Source organism: Eschrichtius robustus, chromosome 16 (genome assembly GCF_028021215.1).
Source record: "Eschrichtius robustus isolate mEscRob2 chromosome 16, mEscRob2.pri, whole genome shotgun sequence".
Classification (NCBI taxonomy): domain Eukaryota; kingdom Metazoa; phylum Chordata; class Mammalia; order Artiodactyla; family Eschrichtiidae; genus Eschrichtius; species Eschrichtius robustus.
This window is the reverse complement of record NC_090839.1, coordinates 91,794,876-91,814,581: the sequence shown is the minus strand read 5'-3', so window position 1 is coordinate 91,814,581 and position 19,706 is coordinate 91,794,876. Positions and strand designations below refer to the sequence as shown.

At 50.8% G+C, this 19,706-nt stretch overlaps 1 protein-coding gene across 3 annotated transcripts in view; it reads right to left on the bottom strand.

The window, feature by feature from the left end:
- The window catches only part of MAD1L1 (mitotic arrest deficient 1 like 1), a 335,477-nt gene that overhangs the window by 248,954 nt on the left and 66,817 nt on the right, over window positions 1–19,706 (bottom strand). For all 3 annotated transcript variants that reach the window (XM_068565792.1, XM_068565791.1, XM_068565793.1), the window contains one exon: window positions 7,040–7,126. In XM_068565792.1, the coding sequence (XP_068421893.1) occupies window positions 7,040–7,126 (87 nt within the window). The remainder of the gene's footprint in view (window positions 1–7,039; window positions 7,127–19,706) is intronic.

Here is a 19,706-nt window from a genome sequence, read left to right as displayed (position 1 = left end):
GTCCCTGCCTCCCAGTCAAGGCCACTGGGTGATCACTGAACCCGTGGAAGCCCACGGAGCTGGGGCACCACGCAAGATGGAGGGAGCACAGAGGAACGAGGCAAAGCCCAGCCCCCACGATGGCGCCCAGCCCACCCAGCAAAGGGCAGGGTCAGAGGCTGGCCAGCCCGTGCACAGCCCAACCTGGGCTTCCGCCCACCTGACTTCCAGGCTGGTGCCCCAGGACGGGCACAGCACAGGCAGCCAGGCCGCAGGCCTCACTCCGTCTGTCTGTCTCGTTACTGTGCACAGTCAACCGAGCCGTTCATTCGTTCACTCACTCAACAAGCGCACACTGGGCCAGGCCCTCCTCTGGGTCCAGGGAGCTTGCACGGCAGTGGGGGACAGAGCATGCACGGAGCGTGGTGAGGGCAGGCGTGCAGAGCGCCGCTTCAGGCAGCCACCAGGAACTGCCCAAGCACAACCCCAGGAGGCAGGGCCAGGTTACACGCGGATGCCTGAGTGAGGAGCGCCCCAGGCGAGGACGCCAGTGGGCCGGAGCCAGCTCTCACCCACCTGCCCCCCCACTATCACCCGGTCCAGGTGGAGGAGGACGTCAGCGCTGCTCTAGGCGCTCCCACCTGCCTGGTCGGCTGTAGGCCACGGGCGGAGTCGCATCCACACTCACGCCCCTAGTCTAGATGGCTAAGCCAACCGCAGCCTCCACAGCCAGCCACCCTCTCCACCCTTCAGGTGCTTGTCTACCAGGCCTCTTACTGTCGTCACCATGTCCAGAACTGAATTCCCGGTTCCCTCTGCCTTCACCTGCTCCTCTGCTAAGTTCTCCAGCAACATAAGAGGCAAATCCACCATTCACACGCTCTCACCAAAGACCTCACTCTTGTCTTTTCGTCTTACCTGCCACATATGATCCGCAGCAAACCCCGCATCCCCATCTTTCAGGTGTGCCCACACGTTCAACCCCTTCCCATCTTCTCTGCCGCCCGCCCCCCCCCCAAAAGACACACCTTCTCGCTCCTAATGAGCCTGCCGGAAAACTCACCACTGCCCTGCCCTGAGCTACCCCAGAAGTCACACTCTCCCAGGCACCTCAAGCAAGAGGACAGTGACACGATGATCGGAACCGCTAGCCGACATTCGCTCACTGCACCAGGCACACTCCACACGCTCTACCGAGGTTCTGTGACAGCTCCCACGACCATCCTACGACGTATCACCACCACCTTCACAGGTGAGGCAGAGAAAGTGGGGACACGGCGACACAGAGCTACTCCGTGGCGGGGCAAGACTGGACCACCAGCAGCCTGCATTTAGACCAGCAAGAGCTTCCAGACCCTCCCCTGCCCGCGTCAGACACAGCATGAATCCAGCCAGACGCACAGGGAACAGGTTCTCCCTCCCACCCCCTGGTCATCATGAATCTTCTGTTCCCATCGCTGGCCTGGCTGGCCTCTGGACAGCTTGAGTCTACCATAACTCACATAGACACAGGTGACAAAGGTAACAAGGCCTAATTATACTCCGAGGTTCGAAATGACAGACTAAATGGTTTGCACAAAGTGAGAAAAGAGCCACATCTTAATGTGACTGCATGACTTGGGGACAGCATGACTGTCATGCTGATCTGAAGTCACCCCTGGGAGGCGCAGAGAAACCCATCAACCTGGCAGATGCCAGGAAAACACAGCAGCCAAGGGCACCACCTCCCGAGGCAGGTGGTACTCCATCCGTTCATTCTCAAGCCCCCCTCACTACACGACAATCATCTCCTCCCAACGCTGCCCAGAGCCCCCGGCATGAGGAGGGCAGCGCCATGTGGAGGGGGCCGGTCGGCTCCCCGGTCAGTGGCCCAGGCCAAGGCACCAGGAAGCTCCCAGGGGCGTCCAGGACTGGCCAGAGTTCTAAGGCAAGACCAGGGCTCCAGGCGCTGCAGGGCTCCTCATACACTGACAGCTTGAGGCCAAGGGCTCTTCTGAGACATGAAGAGCCCAGAGGAGGAAAGACCTGAGCTTCAAAACAAACTGCAGGGCTTCCCTGGTGGCACAGCGGTTAAGAATCTGCCTGCCAGTGCAGGGGACACGGGTTCGAGCCCTGGTCCAGGAAGATCCCACGTGCCGCGGAGCAACTAAGCCCGAGCGCCACAACTGCTGAGCCTGCGCTCTAGAGCCCGCGAGCCACAACTCCTGATCCCACGAGCCACAACTACTGAAGCCTGCGTGCCTAGAGCCCGTGCTCCACAACAAAAGAAGCCACCACAATGAGAAGCCCGCGCACCGCAACTAGAGAAAGCCCGCGCACAGCAACAAAGACCCAACGCAGCCAAAAATAAACAAATAAATTTATAAAACAAACAAACAAAAAACTGCAGTCATTAGAGCAGCCCAGAGCTGGTGTGCTTCGGGGGTGAGCAGGCAGCCTTTGAAGCTGACTGTATAGCGGGATCATCAGCCGCAAAGAGCCGGGCTCGGCAGGAGTGCACAGAGCACGGCAGGCAGAACCACGAAGTCTGCACGGCTTCTCCTCACTCAACTCCTACAGCAGGTTCTACCTTAAATCCGAATCAAGGATGCGGCCTGAGGCTCACACCAGCCGGCCCATGACACACGTCTCCAATGGAGCAGAGAAACGTGTGACCAAGGGTTCTCTGCAGCCACATGTAGTACCTCTCAGGGACCTCTCAGGGACTGGGGCTCCAGCCCCAAATCGTGTGGAGCTCCTAGGACGCACAGACCAGGATTCAAATCCTGTTTCCATGGCTTCCTAGCTGTTCGACACAGGGCTCGACTCTCTGCTGTGAAACAGAAGACAGCAGCACCATCTCGCAGCATTCAGATGAGACGGAACCGGGTACCGGCAAAGGCTCAGCCAGCTTCACCACTCTCACCATCTCCACCACGCTGTGTGCACAGGTGAGAACTGGACCCCAGGAGCCCCCGCTCCACTCCATCCCCCACTCTCCACCAAGGCAGAGAAACGCAGGTATCACAGCCCCACGTGTCCCCGCACAAGCTTCCCTGCTCCCCTGTGCTTCGAGGCTGCCCACAAGGTTCTGAGCCACGAAGAGACGCAGCCTCCCGCCCACCCCGGCCCACAGCGCCCCTGGCTCTGCAAACACCAGGGCTATGGAGTGAGGTGCTGGGTCCCGAAGACGCCAGGATGCTCTTGGCGCCCGCTAGGGCACAGGCGGCTGCATGGCAGTGTCAGGGGAGCTCTGCATGGAGAACACTGACGGGGACACACCTAGAGCCGCTCACAAACCCTGAATACTCAACGTGTCCTCAGCACACCTCCAACGGAACAGGATCAGCCTTCAAGCGCCAAAACCAATGCTGGGGCGGCCACAAAAGAAAGGCAAGGTTCCCTGGGCTGTAATTAAACTCCTGTCCAAAGGCACCGACACACCCATTCATGTCAGTGACCAGTGGTGCCCCTGGAGCTGTCCGAGGTCGGCCACGAAACAGAAAGCACAGAGAGGCTGGCCTGGCGGTCCAGGACAGCCCGCTAACAGAGAGGCACACCACTATTAGCTCTTCCCAAAGGACACGCTACAAGATGCCAACCAGAACCCCGCGAGACCTCTGGCCCCACCACCGCCTGCACGTCACCTGGGGTCTCCTGAGCGCTGCTGAACGCCAGGCACCTCCTGCCATCTCGCCCCCCCCCCCCCAAACAGCCCTCCGAACCCTCCGACCGGACCCCCGCCTGCCTGCGTGCTGGCCAGACCCCAGGCTTTCACCCTCTTGCTAAGGTGCCTCTTCCCGCCTAACCTGAATTTCTGCCCAACTGCCTTCAAAGACGTGCGGAAGTGAAATCAGCTGTTCCCGCCTCACGAGGTTTCCTGGCCTCCACACGGACCGCCCCCATCACGGCCACATCGGCCTGCTGCCTGTGAGAGCAGCAGCTGCCCAGACCCCTGCGAGCGTGAATGGCGCTGCGCACACGTCCCCTCCCCGTTCTGCTCGGCGAGGGCCTCGAGGGCACAGGACCCCAGCTCCCTGCCACCTCCTCACAGGGCCTGCACGTGACTCTACCATGAACAGATGGGGCAGGAGCCCGACGGCCCCTTATCGGCTGCGGCCTTAAGAACATTCCCGGGCTTCTCCGATCCGTTCCATCACCGGGAGGAGGGAGCTCTCCGGCGGGGCCTCCCTGAGACGAAGGGGGCGACGCACGCGCGCACTGGGCACGACGCTGGCACACGGAAGTGCTCCTCGGATGGCCGCGCGGTCAGGGCCGGTCTGCTGAATGAGGACGGGACCACGAGCACCTCCAGCCAGCGGGCAAGCAGCCGTTCCTAGGCCCTGTGCGCCGTGCTGTCACACCTCACCTCACCTCACCTCCCGGGGCCCATCAGGCAGGTGCCCATCCTGCAGGAGAGGTGAAGCGCACAGCTCTTTCTCGGGATGCCCGAGACTCAGCTGCTCCTGGGTGGCTGCACCGGCTCTCAGAGGGAGCCCAGGGGTCCTGAGAGGTGGGCAAGTCGGCAGGGGTCACGCAGACCCAGCAGCCGCCATGAAGGGCCGCTCCCAGGGGCGGAGAGCCCACTCCTGAACCAGTCCCAACGAAGAGACGGGACGGCGGAATCTACATGTGTGACCACAGTCGAAAGCACTGCCGGAGCTGCGGACGAGAGCTACGTTCACGAAGCTGAGAGGCTGGCTTTCCTGCCGCTGCTCAAAGCAGGTCATTTTAGAAAGTACCTCGCAGTTTGGAGGGAGGAAAATGCAGACAAGTTTCCTTTCCTCTAATAGTTCATTCTGTTTCAAATTCAAAGTAAAATAAAGAGGATCGCCTGGAAAAACGTCAAACGCTTTAATTTCAAACCACTTTTAATGCCCGTTTCATCTGACAGTAGCTTTGAAAGCAAAAGGCAGTCTTTATCATTTGAGGTATTTTTTTTTAAGTTTTTAAAAAATTAATTAATTAATTTTCTTTTTTTTTCTTTTTTTTGGGCTGTGTTGGGTCTTCGTTGCTGCATGCAGGCTTTCTCTAGTTGCGGCGAGTGGGGGTTACTCTTCGTTGCGGTGCGCGGGCTTCTCATTGCAGTGGCTTCTCTTGCTGAGGAGCACAGTCTCTAGGCGCGTGGGCTTCAGTAGTTCTGGCGCGTAGGCTTCAGTAGTTGTGGCACGTGGGCTCAGTAGTTGTGGCTCACGGGCTCTAGAGCGCAGGCTCAGTAGCTGCGGCATACGGGCTTAGTTGCTCCACGGCATGTGGGATCTTCCTGGACCGGGGCTCGAACCCATGTCTCCTGAATTGGCAGGCGGATTCTTAACCACTGCACCACCAGGGAAGTCCTCATTTGAGGTTTTTAAACTAAATTGACGTGATTATGTCCAACATAACCAGATGCTTCTAAAAGCCGATTTTCAAAGAGACATCAGCCCCCCAAATAAGAAAGCCTTCCTTCGGTTATTAATAAATTATTGAAACGCCATCTGCACCGGGGCTGAGGCCATGGAGGACAATCACGGCGGGCAGGCTGACTTCCACCCCCAACCAGCCGGTCAGCCAGTGCCGGGCACCCGAGGCCCCTCTGTGGTCACCGTCCTCTCAGCCTGCCCCCAGGCCCTTCGCTCACTGGAGAGGCTCACCTCACTCACCTGTCCACCCTCAGGTGAATCACGTGGGAATTGACTAGTTTAACACCATCCTCCACAGGCACCTGGTCTGGGGCAGACATTCAACCCCATTTGGGCCAGTGAGAGTGACTGGGGTCGGGGGAGTCTGCCGCCAGTGGGGGTCCTAGGACAGGTTTCCTTGTTCCAAAACGGAGACCCAAGGAAGGAGGCCTCTCTTTCTGCCTCTGATGCGACACCCAGAACCTGGTCAGCCACCCTGCAAGCACGAGAGAAACCAGCCTGGGCCCCAGGGGACAGAGGCGGACAGCCCTGCAAGAGCCCAAGTGCGGCTCAGTGAGGAACAAGCATTTGGTTTGGTGCCCTTCCCGGCACAGAGCTCCACAAACCCTTGGAATTTCCTGAACGAGATGAGTGCCTTTTGTTAACAAGCCCCTTCAGCCAGACCCCTGGGCAGGAAGGGCGGGGGAGAAGCCAGAGGAACCAACCAGGCGAAGAGAAGTTGGAACTTTCAGCTCCACCCCCACCCCGCCTCCAGGGAGGGGAGCGGAGATAGAGACCAAGTGAATCACCAATGGCCATGACTTAATCAAGCAGGAAACTCCATAGAAACTGCTGAACAAGGCGGCTTCCAAGTCAGTGGACACAAGGAGGAGCTGGGGGGCAGCACACCTGGAGAGGACACAGCAGCTCTGCCCCCACCCCACACACACGCCTCATGCATCTCTGCCCAGCTGGCTGATCCAAGCTGCACCCTTTGTAATAAACCAGTAATCCTAAATAAAGTGCTTTCCTGAGTTCTGTCAATCATTCTAGCAAACTATCAGAGAGGGGTTGGGGGAACCCTGAATTTGCAGTCAGATGAAGTGCGGGTAGCCTGGGAACCCCGAGGCAGGCGCGCCTCGTGGGACCCAAGCCCTCACCTGTGGGGTCTGGCTGACCTGGGAGTTAGTGGCAGAGCTGAACTGACTCCTGGGGCGCCCAGCAGGTGTCAGAGGCAGAACTGGTGTGGAACCAGTTCCTCAGGCCCTGGAGGAAGTCAGAGCTGCCTGCCCGGGGGTGGACACGAACGGCCCGGCTGTGCTGCTACGTGGGACCCTCCCCGAGGGCACAAGTCCACACACGTACAAACACTCAGACACTTCAACCCAGGCTCCAGGTTTCCACACGTTCATGGGGCCACGCGGAGCCCACGCCTCCACAAAGACGCAAATGCTCCTGGTGGGGCGCACGCCTTCCTCCCAGGGCCCCAGGGCTGATCTGCCACAGCGCCCAGATGACAGTACGCCCGCCGCCTCAGCTGAGTCTCACTGCCACGGGGCACCCCGCTGCCCCAGCTCCCGCTCGCTCAGGCCGAGGCAGGGATGGTGAAGCACAGCCACTCCTCAGCCAGGGGCACCCCCACCACAGCCCACTTTCCGGAGCGGACGCGTCGACACAAGACCGCGGGCCGCCAGGCCTACCTGCTGGTGATGGAGCTGCTCCTGTCCTGGAGGGCGAGCTCGCGCTGCTGCAGCTCCACGATGAACCTGGACAGGTCCTCTGGGGTCCTGGGGGGTCAAGAGCACACGTCAGTGCTGGCCGTGCCCTGGAGGGGGACCGGCTGACACGAGAAGGCGGCCCAAAGCCACGCCAGCCACTGGCGGTTCACAGCCCTGGGGCAAGTCGGGGCCTGCGCGCCGTCCCCGGAGCGGCGGGCTGTGGAGCCGTGCGCTCTCCGCCACCTGGGCTCACGCCACAGCCAGCCGCTAGCCATGCAACACTGGGGACATGACTTTTATAAGCCTTGATTTTATTTCACCTGTAAAAACAGGGTCGATACGTAACAATGTCACCATGCAGAGGCTTGAAGTGAGGTTTAAAGGCACCTGCCAGGCAGCTAGCAGGGGAGGTGCCCAGTGCACTCCAGTTGCCTTTCCTCCGTTCCAGTTGCCTTTCCTCCCTTCCGCTTCAAAGTCCCGGTATGAGGACAGCAGCAGTGTAACAACCACAGCAGATACCCACATGCCCAATGCCTCGTAATTTTCAAAACTATTCCAGGTTAATGAGCTCAGTTAATGCTCAGAGCAGCCCTGCTGTTTACTCTTTCCATTTTGCAAATGAGGAAACTGAGACTCAAAGGCACTGATGGCTGGTTCAAAGGCCACCCACTCTCAGCAGCACTGAGCCTCCATCTGAACCCCCTCCTCTAGCTCAGCACCGTGGCTCAGGAGAACATACACCAAGAATGTCTTTGACACACAGGTGGCCAACAGGGACATGAAAAGATGCTCAACATCGCCAATCATTAGAGAAATACAAATCAAAACTACAATGAGGTACCACCTCACCAGGTCAGAATGGCCATCATCAAAAAGTCTACAAATAAGACATGCTGGAGAGGGTGTGGAGAAAAGGGAACCCCCCTACACTGTTGGTGGGAATATAAATTGGTACAGCCACTACGGAGAACAGTATGGAGGTTCCTCAGAAAACTGAAAATGGAACTACCATATGATCCTGCAATCCCACCCCTGGGAGAGGGATTGGAGGAAACTCTAATTCAAAAAGATACATGCATCTCAATGGTCACTGCAGCACTATTTACAACAGCCAAAACACGTAAGCAACCTAAGGGTCCATCAACAGATGTGTGGATAAAGAAGATGTATACACACACACACACGCACACGCACACGCACACGCACGCACACGCACACGCACACAATGGAATACTACTCAGCCATAAAAAAGAGTGAAATAATGCCATTTGCGGCAACATGGATGGACCTAGAGACTGTCATACTGAGTGAAGTAAGCCAGACAGAGAAAGACAAATATCATGTGATATCACTTACACGTGGAATCTAAAAAAATGATACAAATGAACTTATTTACAAAATAGAAATAGACCCACAGACATAGAAAACAAACTTATGGTTACCAAAGCGGGGAGGGGGGATAAATTTGAAATTTGGGATCAACATATACACACTACTGTATATAAAATAAACAACAAGAACCTACTGTACAGCACAGGCAACTATATTCAATATCTTGCAATAAGCTATACTGGAAAAGAATCTGAAAAAGAATAGACAGGTTTAACTGAATCACTGTGCTGTACACCTGAAACTAACAACATTGTAAGTTAACTATATTTCAATTTTTAAAAATGGCTGATTTTATTTTAAAAATGTCTTTGAGAGACAGAATGGAACACCCAGCGGAGTACGAACATTCCCGACACCTGCATGGGGCACACAAACTAGACGGCTCGCTGGTGTGCAGCGGCCGAGAGGAGGTGAGCGCAAGGGCCGGGGTCGGGGCCGGAGCCGGAGCCCAGGGCTACGCAGGGGCCACGGCTCGGTACCCACAGGCCCTCCTCCCGGCCCCCAGAGCCAGCGCAGTGCCCAGTTTCCAAGAGCGCTCTCTGGCCTCCCCACCCCTCCTGCTGAAGTGGGCACCTGCAGTCACATGGTACCCAAGGACTGCTCACGGAAACCCGCTGAAACTGAGCCTCATGCCCAGGGCCCACAGACCCCGCACCACCAGGCCCCTGGGGCCTCCTCACCTCCCACTGGACTTCCCTCTGCTGCCTGAACACGGCAACCTGTTTGCTCCCCGAAACTCTGTGATAGTTAACCCTGGGCCTGCAGAGCTCTTCCCTCAGTCTCCCCAAGCCTAGCTCGTTCTCAAAAGAGAGGTCTCAGGAAAGATGTCACTTCCTCCAAGAGGCCCCCAAGCCTCTCCCCACCCCATCACGACCCTCGCTGCACAGCACCACCACCCTTGTCATCAGTTTGGGGTCTCTCAGTGTCTGCCATCGCTAGAACGTTAGCCCGAAGACTTGCGCTTGTCAGTGGTACGTCCTGAAAGCCCAGCGCAGCCCCTGCACAGAGGGGGCCCACGGCCCCACTCCTCACACACAGGGGTTCTGTCATCAACACTCCTCCCAAGGTAATTCCATGATATCTCCCTTTCAGACCACCTCAGGGAGGCCCTTCCCTGGCCACCAGAAGAAAAGCCCTTTATTGGACGTTTTGTGAGGACGTGGCCTCAAGGTGTGAGAACCACTAGGCACAGTGCCGAGATTTCTACCCTTACTCTGCCCTGAACACAAGCCAACTTTGTGGATTAGAAAATACTCACGCTGAAAAGATGTTTACCAGCAGAAGACCTTGAGAAACTAAAACCTAGGAGGGGGAGAGGCTGAAACCAGCCTTGAATGCCAATTCCCCATTCTTTTCAGAGCCTCCTAATGTTTTCCAACCTCAGGGACTTAAAGATACTAATAGGAAAATTAGTAAGCAAAACAAGTAAACCCTTTTAAGCCAAGAGATATTTTTTCTGAAACACTGTTAAGAGATTTAAGTTGTTTTCTATTTTTCTATGTTAGTCAAAGGAGTATGCGAACTATTATTACATCAATGGGAAGTTTATTTAAAACCAATGAAGAACTTGCACGTCTACTTTTGCAAGGCCCCCAGTCCCTATGGGCCCAGGACCAGCCAACGCCGTGTGGGACAGGCAGACGGGTGCCCAGAGGGTGGCTGGGGGAGCATGACGGCGACCGCCCTCCTCCTCACGCCCCTTCCAGGCTGGGCCACGTCTGCTCAGACCTGAAAGAGCAGTAGGAGGCCGTGGAGAAGCATCTGTCAGACAGTCGGCCACACGCTCCGCGGGGCCTCTCACTAGCTGAGGGGCAGCAATACCCTCCAGGCAGAAGCCTTCCTGGACACGGGCGGGCGAGCAATTGGCAGAGTCGGGAGCACGTGACAGCAATTTAGAAACAAGAGTCTTGCCCTGAGGTACAAATTAGCCCCACAAAGCCAGGAGCCAGAGTAACACAGAGGAGCCAGACTCTTAACCGAGGTTCTCCATTTTCCTTTGAAGTAAAGATAATTTGAAATGTAACAATTTAATAATGAGGGGAAATTGGGAACGGTCAAATGAAGAGAAAAATGAACTCCTTCAGAAATGCCCTGCTCCCGCTGATGGCTCGGGCCTCTGCATCTTCCCGTGACACCTGCAGGCTGAGGCTGCCCACGCATGCAGCCCCCCCCCCCCGACCCCGGGGCGGCCCGAGGCTCTCACCCTTCAGCTGAACTTCACAGAGGCCATCAGACACCCAATGCTTTGGAACTTTTGAGCAGCTATTTCAACGAAGCATCAAGGGGCCTGGCTCCATATTCGAATAAACTAAGCAGGAAACTGGCTTTCCTCTACCCCCCTCCATGCCACTCCACCCCCTCGACCAGCCACGCAAACAAGAGCCCCCGCAGCGTGGCCTGAGTTTGTGCTGCTCCTCCCGCCGAGGCCGGCGGGGGCGGGACGCCGGGGGCGGGAGGCCTCTGCACAGCCACGGGGGTATGGCTCTCGCACTGCCCACGGCCAAGGCAGGCTCTCCAGCAGTGGCTTCCCGGCCACGCCCCAGCCCCAAGTCCCAGGTGCGGTGCCACCGTTCAGATGCGCCGACCCCCCCAACCCCGCTCCCCGCAGAGGGGGCGCTTCAAGCTGCAGGGCCTGCCTTTCCCAGGTGGTGCCCGATTCCAGAGACCAAACTGCACAGGCATGGACCCCGCACCCCGTTCCTGCCTCAGCCCTGCCCCGGCCGCTGCTGGACGGCACACGGCAACGGGACCACCTTCTCCGTGCGGCCTCTGGGCTGAACACCTGCAGCTCCCACTCTGTAAACAGAGACTCAGGAGTCCTGTCCAGTCATCCCTGCTGGCCACTAGGTTTCAACTTCTCCTAAAAACCCAGAGACCAGGAAGCCAGGCGACAACACTCAAGAACTGTTCTACCCTCAGAAACACAGAAAAGGCGGGAAGTCTTTCAAGAGATGGATGGACTGCGGGAGACCCGGGGCTCAGGTCACAGCTCAGACAACTCCAGGCTGAGCCCGGCTCAACAGGGCTTCTTTAGGCTTATTTCCAAAACCCCAAGACCCAAGCACGTGGCGGCACTACCACCTGATAACCCCTCACACATCCGTTCACATCATGGGAGCGGGAACCTTGAAAACCACTTCTTAAGGTACACAATTCAACCCCACTGTAACGCCAGGATTGGGAAACAAGGACAAAACATAGGTAATAGTGAAAGCGGTGTGTGATAGTTCATCGAGGAGCACAAGTTTCCATTTAAAATGATCATTAATCAGTAAACAGTATGGAATTCCATGCACCTTTAGTTTGCAGTGTTGATCAAAAAGAAAATGTGTTGTCGGAGGAGTGCAGTGTATGAGCTTTAGTTAAAACAGAGTACTTGTGAGGCACTGGTTTGAGAATGTTCCACGTGAGAAAAAGAAAAGATAGCGAGGCAGGTTTGGAAACACGTGTACATTCTTGAGGCCGCGACAGGGTGAACCGAGGGTGCGGGTGAAGTTTGATCAAGGGGGCGGGAGGCCTGGCTTCAGGACACCTCTGTCTATAACTGACAGCAGTACTATGAACACACCTGAAGAGAAGGAAGTAGGAAGAAATTAGGGCCTAAAGGACTCCCAAGGTAACCCAGTCCCCTGGGTGGACGGGCAGGAGGCATCTGGGTAACAGAGGACATGATCCCGGGCAGACTCGTGCATCCCCGAGGTCCCACCATGGGCTCCTTGGGGAAGAAACCCAGGCAGGAGAGCTCACTCATCCAGCACGGTGCCTCCAGTGACCTAGCAAGACAGGTCGCTAGCAAGGCTACCGTCCTGCCCCACCGCCCCAAGGAGGGCCGAGCCGTCCTCCTGGACCAGGTAAGAAGAGCAGCTGAAAGGGGAGATGACACCCATCGACCAGCAACTGCACTTCCAGGAACACGTCTCAAGGAAGCAACCAGGGCTGTGCCCTACGTGTGGTTAAGTACACATCGTGGCACTGCTTGTTTCTTAATGGTGGTAAAACACACGTAACACAGACCTTCCCATCTTAACCACTTCTGAGTGCACACTCAGCGTCAGTGAGTCGTGCAGCCATCACCACCATACGTCTCCAGAACTTTCTCACCTTCCCAAACTGAGACCCTGTAGCCATTAAACGACAACCGCAATTCCCCCCACTCCCAAGCCAGCCCTTGGCGCCCACCCTCTACTCTGTCTCTATGAATGCAACGCCTCCAGGGACCTCATATAAGTAAAATCATGCACTATTTGTCCTTCTGTGTCTGTCTTAATTCACTTAGCCTAAGGTCCTCAGTGTGCCAAATGTCTTATGTGTCAGACTTCCCTTCCTCTTTAAGGCTGAGTAATATTCCACTGCATGGATATACTTATTTTACTTAACCATTCATCCTTCAGTGGGTACTTGGGTTGTTTCTACCCTTTAGCTACTGTGAATAATGCTGCTATGAACACTGGTTTTCAAATATGTGTTCAACTCTTTACTTTCAACTCTTTTGGATATATACCCAGAAGGAGAATTGCTGGATCATTCCATTTTCAATTTTTTGAGGAACCGCCATACCATTTTCTATACCAGCTGTATGATTTTACATTCCCTGTGTATTTGTTTTTACTTAAAAAAAAAAAAAAAAAAGAAAGAAAGAAAGCTCGACAAGAGAAAATAAGTGAATAAGTTCTCAAAGCCATAACATGGGATACTGTATTTGTTAAATCTGATGCTAGGCAAAAAGAGCTGGCCAGGTGGTCGCTACAGATCACAAAAAGCACAAGAGAACATAGGAGGGCATACTCCCTCCTGGTCAGGGCAGTGGGATACGTATAGCTTCATGGGATGTGGCATTGTAAAGCGGGGGATGGGGGGGTGGGGTCTGGAATAGTCAGAGCAACCCATGGGCCATTTGCACCAGAATCATCTGGATTAACTCCAGCCCACCTACCTCCAACTCTGGACCCACTGAATCGAAACCCCTGGAGGTGGGGCTTGGGACCTGCCAACAAGTAATTTTTTTTTTTTAACACCTTTATTAGAGTATAACTGCTTTACAATGGTGTGTTACTTTCTGCTGTATAACAAAGTGAATCAGCTGTACGTATACATATATCCCCATATCCCCTCCATCTTGCGTCTTCCTCCCACCCTCCCTATCCCACCCCTCTGGGTGGACAGAAAGCACCGAGCTGATCTCCCTGTGCTATGCGGCTGCTTCCCACTAGCTATTTTACATTTGGTAGTGTATATATGTCCATGCCACTCTCTCGCTTCGTCCCAGCTTACCCTTCCCCCTCCCCGTGTCCTCAAGTCCATTCTCTATGTCTGCATCTTTATTCCTGTCCTGCCCCTAGGTTCTTCAAAACCTTTTTTTCTTTCTTAGATTCCACATATATGTGTTAGCATACGGTATTTTTCTCTTTCTGACTTACTTCACTCTGTATGACAGTCTCTAGGTCCATCCACCTCACTACAAATAATTTCATTTGTTTTTATGGCAGAGTAATATTCCACTGTATATATGTGCCACATCTTCTTTATCCATTCGTCTGTCGATGGACACTTGGGTTGCTTCCATGTCCTGGCTATTGTAAATAGTGCTGCAAGGAACATTGTGGTACATGTCTCTTTTTAAATTATGGTTTTCTCAGGGTAGATGCCCAGTAGTGGGACTGCTGGGTCATATGGTAGTTCTATTTTTAGTCTTTTAAGGAACCTCCATACTATCCTCCATAGTGGCTGTATCAATTTACATTCCCACCAACAGTGCAACAGGGTTCCCTTTTCTCCACACCCTCTCCAGCATTTATTGTTTGTAGATTTTTTGGTGATGGCCATTCTGACCGGTGTGAGACGATACCTCATTGCAGTTTTGATTTGCATTTCTCTAATGATTAATGATGTTGAGCATTCTTTCATGTGTCTGTTGGCAATCTGTATATCTTCTTTGGAGAAATGTCTATTTAGGTCTTCTGCCCATTTTTGGATTGGGGTGTATGTTTTTTTGATATTGAGCTGCATGAGCTGCTTGTAAATTTTGGAGATTAATCCTTTGTCAGTTGCTTCATTTGCAACTATTTTCTCCCATTCTGAGGGCTGTCTTTTCGTCTTGTTTATGGTTTCCTTTGCTGTGCAAAAGCTTTTGAGTTTCATTAGGTCCCATTTGTTTATTTTTGTCTTTATTTCCATTTCTTTAGGAGGTGGGTCAAAAAGGATCTTGCTGTGATTTACGTCATAGTGTTCTGCCTATGTTTTCCTCTAAGAGTTTGATAGTGTCTGGCCTTACGTTTAGGTCTTTAATCCATTTTGAGTTTACTTTTGTGTACGGTGTTAGGGAGTGTTGTCATTTCATTCTTTTACATGTAGCTGTCCAGTTTTCCCAGCACCATTTATTGAAGAGGCTGTCTTTTCTCCATTGTATATTCTTGCCTCCTTTATCATCAAAGATAAGGTGACCATGTGTGCGTGGGTTTATCTCTGGGCTTTCTATCCTGTTCCATTGACCTATATTTCTGTTTTTGTGCCAGTACCATACTGTCTTGATTACTGTAGCTCTGTAGTATAGTGTGAAGGCAGGGATTCTGATTCCTCCAGCTCCGTTTTTCTTTCTCAAGATTGCATTGGCTATTCGGGGCCTTTTGTGTCTCCATACAAATTGTGAAATGTTTTGTTCTAGTTCTGTGAAAAATGCCAGTGGTAGTTTGATTACGGATGGGATGGCACTGAATCTGTAGATTGCTTTGGGTAATATAGTCATTTTCACAATGTTGATTCTTCCAATCCAAGAACATGGTGTATCTCTCCATCTGTTGGTATCATCTCTAATTTCTTTCATCAGTGTCTTGTAGTTTTCTGCATACAGGTCTTTTGTCTCCTTAGGTAGGTTTATTCCTAGGTATTTTTATTCTTTATGTTGCAATGGTAAATGGGAGTGTTTCCTTAATTTCTCTTTCAGATTTTTCATCATTAGTGTATAGAAATGCAAGAGATTTCTGTGCATTAATTTTGTATCCTGCTATTCTACCAAATTCATTGATTAGCGCTAGTAGTTTTTTGGTAGCATCTTTAGGATTCTCTATGTATATTATCTGCAAACAGTGACGGCCTTACTTCTTCTTTTCCGATTTGGATTCCTTTTATTTCTTTTTCTTCTCTGATTGCTGTGGCTAAAACTTCCAAAACTATGTTGAATAATAGTGGTGAGAGTGGGCAACCTTGTCTTGTTCATGATCTTAGTGGAAATGGTTTCAGTTTTTCACCATTGAGAACAATGTTGGCTGTGGGATTGTCATATATGGCCTTTATTATGTTGAGGTAAGTTCCCTCTATGCCTACTTTCTGGAGGGTTTTTATCATAAATGGGTGTTGAATTTTGTCAAAAGCTTTTCCTGCATCTACTGAGATGATCATATGGTTTTTTCTCCTTCAATTTGTTAATATGGTGTATCACATTGATTGATTTGCATATCCTGAAGAATCCTTGCATTCCTGGGATAAACCCCACTTGATCATGGTGTATGACCCTTTTAATGTGCTGTTGGATTCTGTTTCCTAGTAGTTTGTTGAGGATTTTTGCATCTATGTTCATCAGTGATATTGGCCTGTAGTTTTCCTTTTCTGTGACATCTTTGTCTGGTTTTGGTATCAGGGTGATGGTGGCCTCGTAGAATGAGTTTGGGAGTGTTCCTCCCTCTGCTGTATTTTGGAAGAGTTTGAGAAGGATGGGTGTTAGCTCGTCTCTAAATGTTCGATAGAATTCACCTGTGAAGCCATCTGGTCCTGGACTTTTGTTTGTTGGAAGATTTTTAATCACAGTTTCAATTTCAGTGCTTGTGATTGGTCTGTTTATATTTTCTATTTCTTCGTGGTTCAGTCTCAGAAGGTTGTGCTTTTCTAAGAATTTGTCCATTTCTTCCAGGTTGTCCATTTTATTGGCATAGGGTTGCTTGCAGTAATCTCTCATGATCCTTTGTATTTCTGCAGTGTCATTTGTTACTTCTCCTTTTGCATTTCTAATTCTATTGAGTCTTCTCCCTTTTCTTCTTGATGAGTCTGGCTAATGGTTTATCAATTTTGTTTACCTTCTCAAAGAACCAGCTTTTTGTTTTATTGATCTTTGCTATCGTTTCCTTCATTTCTTTTTCATTTATTTCTGATCTGATCTTTATGATTTCTTTCCTTCTGCTAACTTTGGGGTTGTTTTGTTCTTCTTTCTCTAATTGCTTTAGATGTAAGGTTAGGTTGTTTGTTTGAGATGTTTCTTGTTTCTTGAGGTAGGATTGTATAGCTATAAACTTCCCTCTTAGAACTGCTTTTGCTACATCCCATAGGTTTTGGGTCATCGTGTTTTCATTGTCATTTGTTTCCAGGTTTTTTTTGATTTCCTCTTTGATTTCTTCAGTGATCTCTTGGTTATTTAGTAGTGTATTGTTTAGCCTCCATGTGTTTGTATTTTTTACAGATTTTTTTCCTGCAATTGATATCTAGTCTCACAGCGTCGTGGTCGGAAAAGATACTCGATACGATTTCAATTTTCTTAAATTTACCAAGGCTTGATTTGTGACCCAAGATATGATCTATCCTGGAGAATGTTCCATGAGCACTTGAGAAGAAAGTGTAATCTGTTGTTTTTGGATGGAATGTCCTATAAATATCAATTAAGTCCATCTTGTTTAATGCATCATTTAAAGCTTGTGTTTCCTTATTTATTTACACTTTGGATGATCTGTCCATTGGTGAAAGTGGGGTGTTAAAGTCCCCTACTATGATTGTGTTACTGTCGATTTCCCCTTTTATGGCTGTTAGCATTTGCCTTATGTATTGAGGTGCTCCTATGTTGGGTGCATAAATATCTACAATTGTTATATCTTCTTCTCGGATTGATCCCTTGATCGTTATGCGGTGTCCTTCTTTGTCTCTTGTAATAGTCTTTAAAGTCTATTTTGTCTGATATGAGAATTGCTACTCCCGTATCCTTTTGATTTCCATTTGCATGGAATATCTTTTTCCATCCCCTCACTTTCAGTCTGTATGTGTCCCTAGGTCTGAAGTAGACAGCATATATATGGGTCTTGTTTTTGTATCCATTCAGCTAGTCTACGTCTTCTGGTTGGAGCATTTAATCCATTTACATTTAAGGTAGTTATCGACATGTATGTTCCTATTACCACTTTCTTAATTGTTTTGGGTTTGTCATTGTCGATCTTTTCCTTCTCTTGTGTCTCCTGTCTAGAGAAGTTCCTTTAGCATTTGTTGTAAAGCTGGTTTGGTGGTGCTGAATTCTCTTAGCTTTTGCTTGTCTGTTAAGGTTTTAATTTCTCCGTCGAATCTGAATGAGATCCTTGCTGGGTAGGGTAATCTTGGTTGTAGGTTTTTCCCTTTCATCACTTTAAATATGTCCTGCCACTCCCTTCTGGCTTGCAGAGTTTCTGCTGAAAGATTAGCTGTTAACCTTATGGGGATTCCCTTGTCTGTTATTTGTTGCTTTTCCCTTGCTGCTTTTAATATTTTTTCTTTGTATTTAATTTTTGATAGTTTGATTAATATGTGTCTTGGCCTGTTTCTCCTTGGATTTATCCTGTATGGGACTCTCTGTGCTTCCTGGACTTGATTGACTATTTCCTTTCCCATATTAGGGAAGTTTTCAACTATAATCTCTTCAAATATCTTCTCAGTCCCTTTCTTTTTCTCTTGTTCTTCTGGGACCCCGACAGTTCAAACATTGGTGCATTTAACATTGTCCCAGAGGTCTCTGAGACTGTCCTCAATTCTTCTCATTCTTTTTTCTTTATTCTGCTCTGCAGTAGTTATTTCCACTATTTCATCTTCCATGTCACTTATCCGTTCTTCTGCCGCAGTTATTCTGCTACTGATTCCTTCTAGAGAATTTTAAACTTCATTTATTGTGTTCTTCATCATTGTGTGTTTGCTCTTTAGTTCTTCTAGGTCCTTTGTTAAACATTTCTTGTATTTTCTCCATTCTATTTCCAAGATTTTGGATCATCTTTACTATCATTACTCTGAATTCTTTTTCAGGTAGACTGCCTATTTCCTCTTCATTTGTTTGGTCCAGTGGGTTTTTCCCTTGCTCCTTCATCTGCTGTGTATTTCTCTGTCTTCTCATTTTGCCTAACTTACTGTGTTTGGGCTCTCCTTTTCGCAGGCTGCAGGTTCGTAGTTCCTGTTGTTTTTGGTGTCTTCTCCCACTGGGTAAGGTTGGTTCAGTGGGTTGTGTAGGCTTCCTCGTGGAGGTGACTAGTGCCTGTGTTCTGGTGGATGAGGCTGGATCTTGTCTTTCTGGTGGGCAGGACCACGTCCAGTGGTGTGTTTTGGGGTGTCTGTGAACTTATGATTTTAGGCTGCCTCTCTGCTAATGGGTGGGGTTGTGTTCCTGTCTTGCTAGTTGTTTGGCATAGGGTGTCCAGCACTGTGGATTGCTTGTTGTTGAGTGGAGCTGGGTCTTAGCGTTGAGATGGAGATCTCTGGGAGAGCTTTCGCTGTTTGGTATTATGTGGGGCCGGGAGGTCTCTGGTCGACCCATGTCCTGAACTCGGCTCTCCCACCTCCAAGGCTCAGGCCTGACAACCGGCTGGAGCACCAAGACCCCGTCAGCCACACGGCTCAGAAGAAAAGAGAGAGAAAAAAAAGAAAGAAAGAAAGAAAGAAAGAAAAAATAATAAAATAAAGTTATGAAAATTTAAAAATAGTATTAAAAATAAAAAAATTACAAAAGAAAGAGAGCAACCAAACCAAAAAACAAATCCACCAATGATAACAAGCGCTAAAAAGTATACTAAAAAAGAAAAAAGGGGCTTCCCTGGCGGCGCAGTGGTTGAGAGTCTGCCTGCCAATGCAGGGGACACGGGTTCGAGCCCTGGTCTGGGAAGATCCCACATGCCGCAAAGCAATTAGGCCCGTGAGCCACAATTACTGAGCCTGCGCATCTGGAGCCTGTGCTCCGCAAGAAGAGAGGCCGCGACAGTGAGAGGCCCGTGCACCGCGATGAAGAGTGGCCCCCGCTTGCCGCAACTAGAGAGAGCCCTCGCACAGAAACGAAGACCCAACACAGCCAAAAAAAAAAAAAAAAAAAAAAACGGACAGACAGAACCCTAGGACAAATGGTAAAAGCAGAGCTATACAGACAAAATCACACAAAGAAGCATACACATACACACTCACAAAAAGAGAAAAAGGGGAAAATATATATATCGTTGCTCCCAAAGTCCACCGCCTCAATTTGGGATGATTCGTTGTCTATTCAGGCATTCCACAG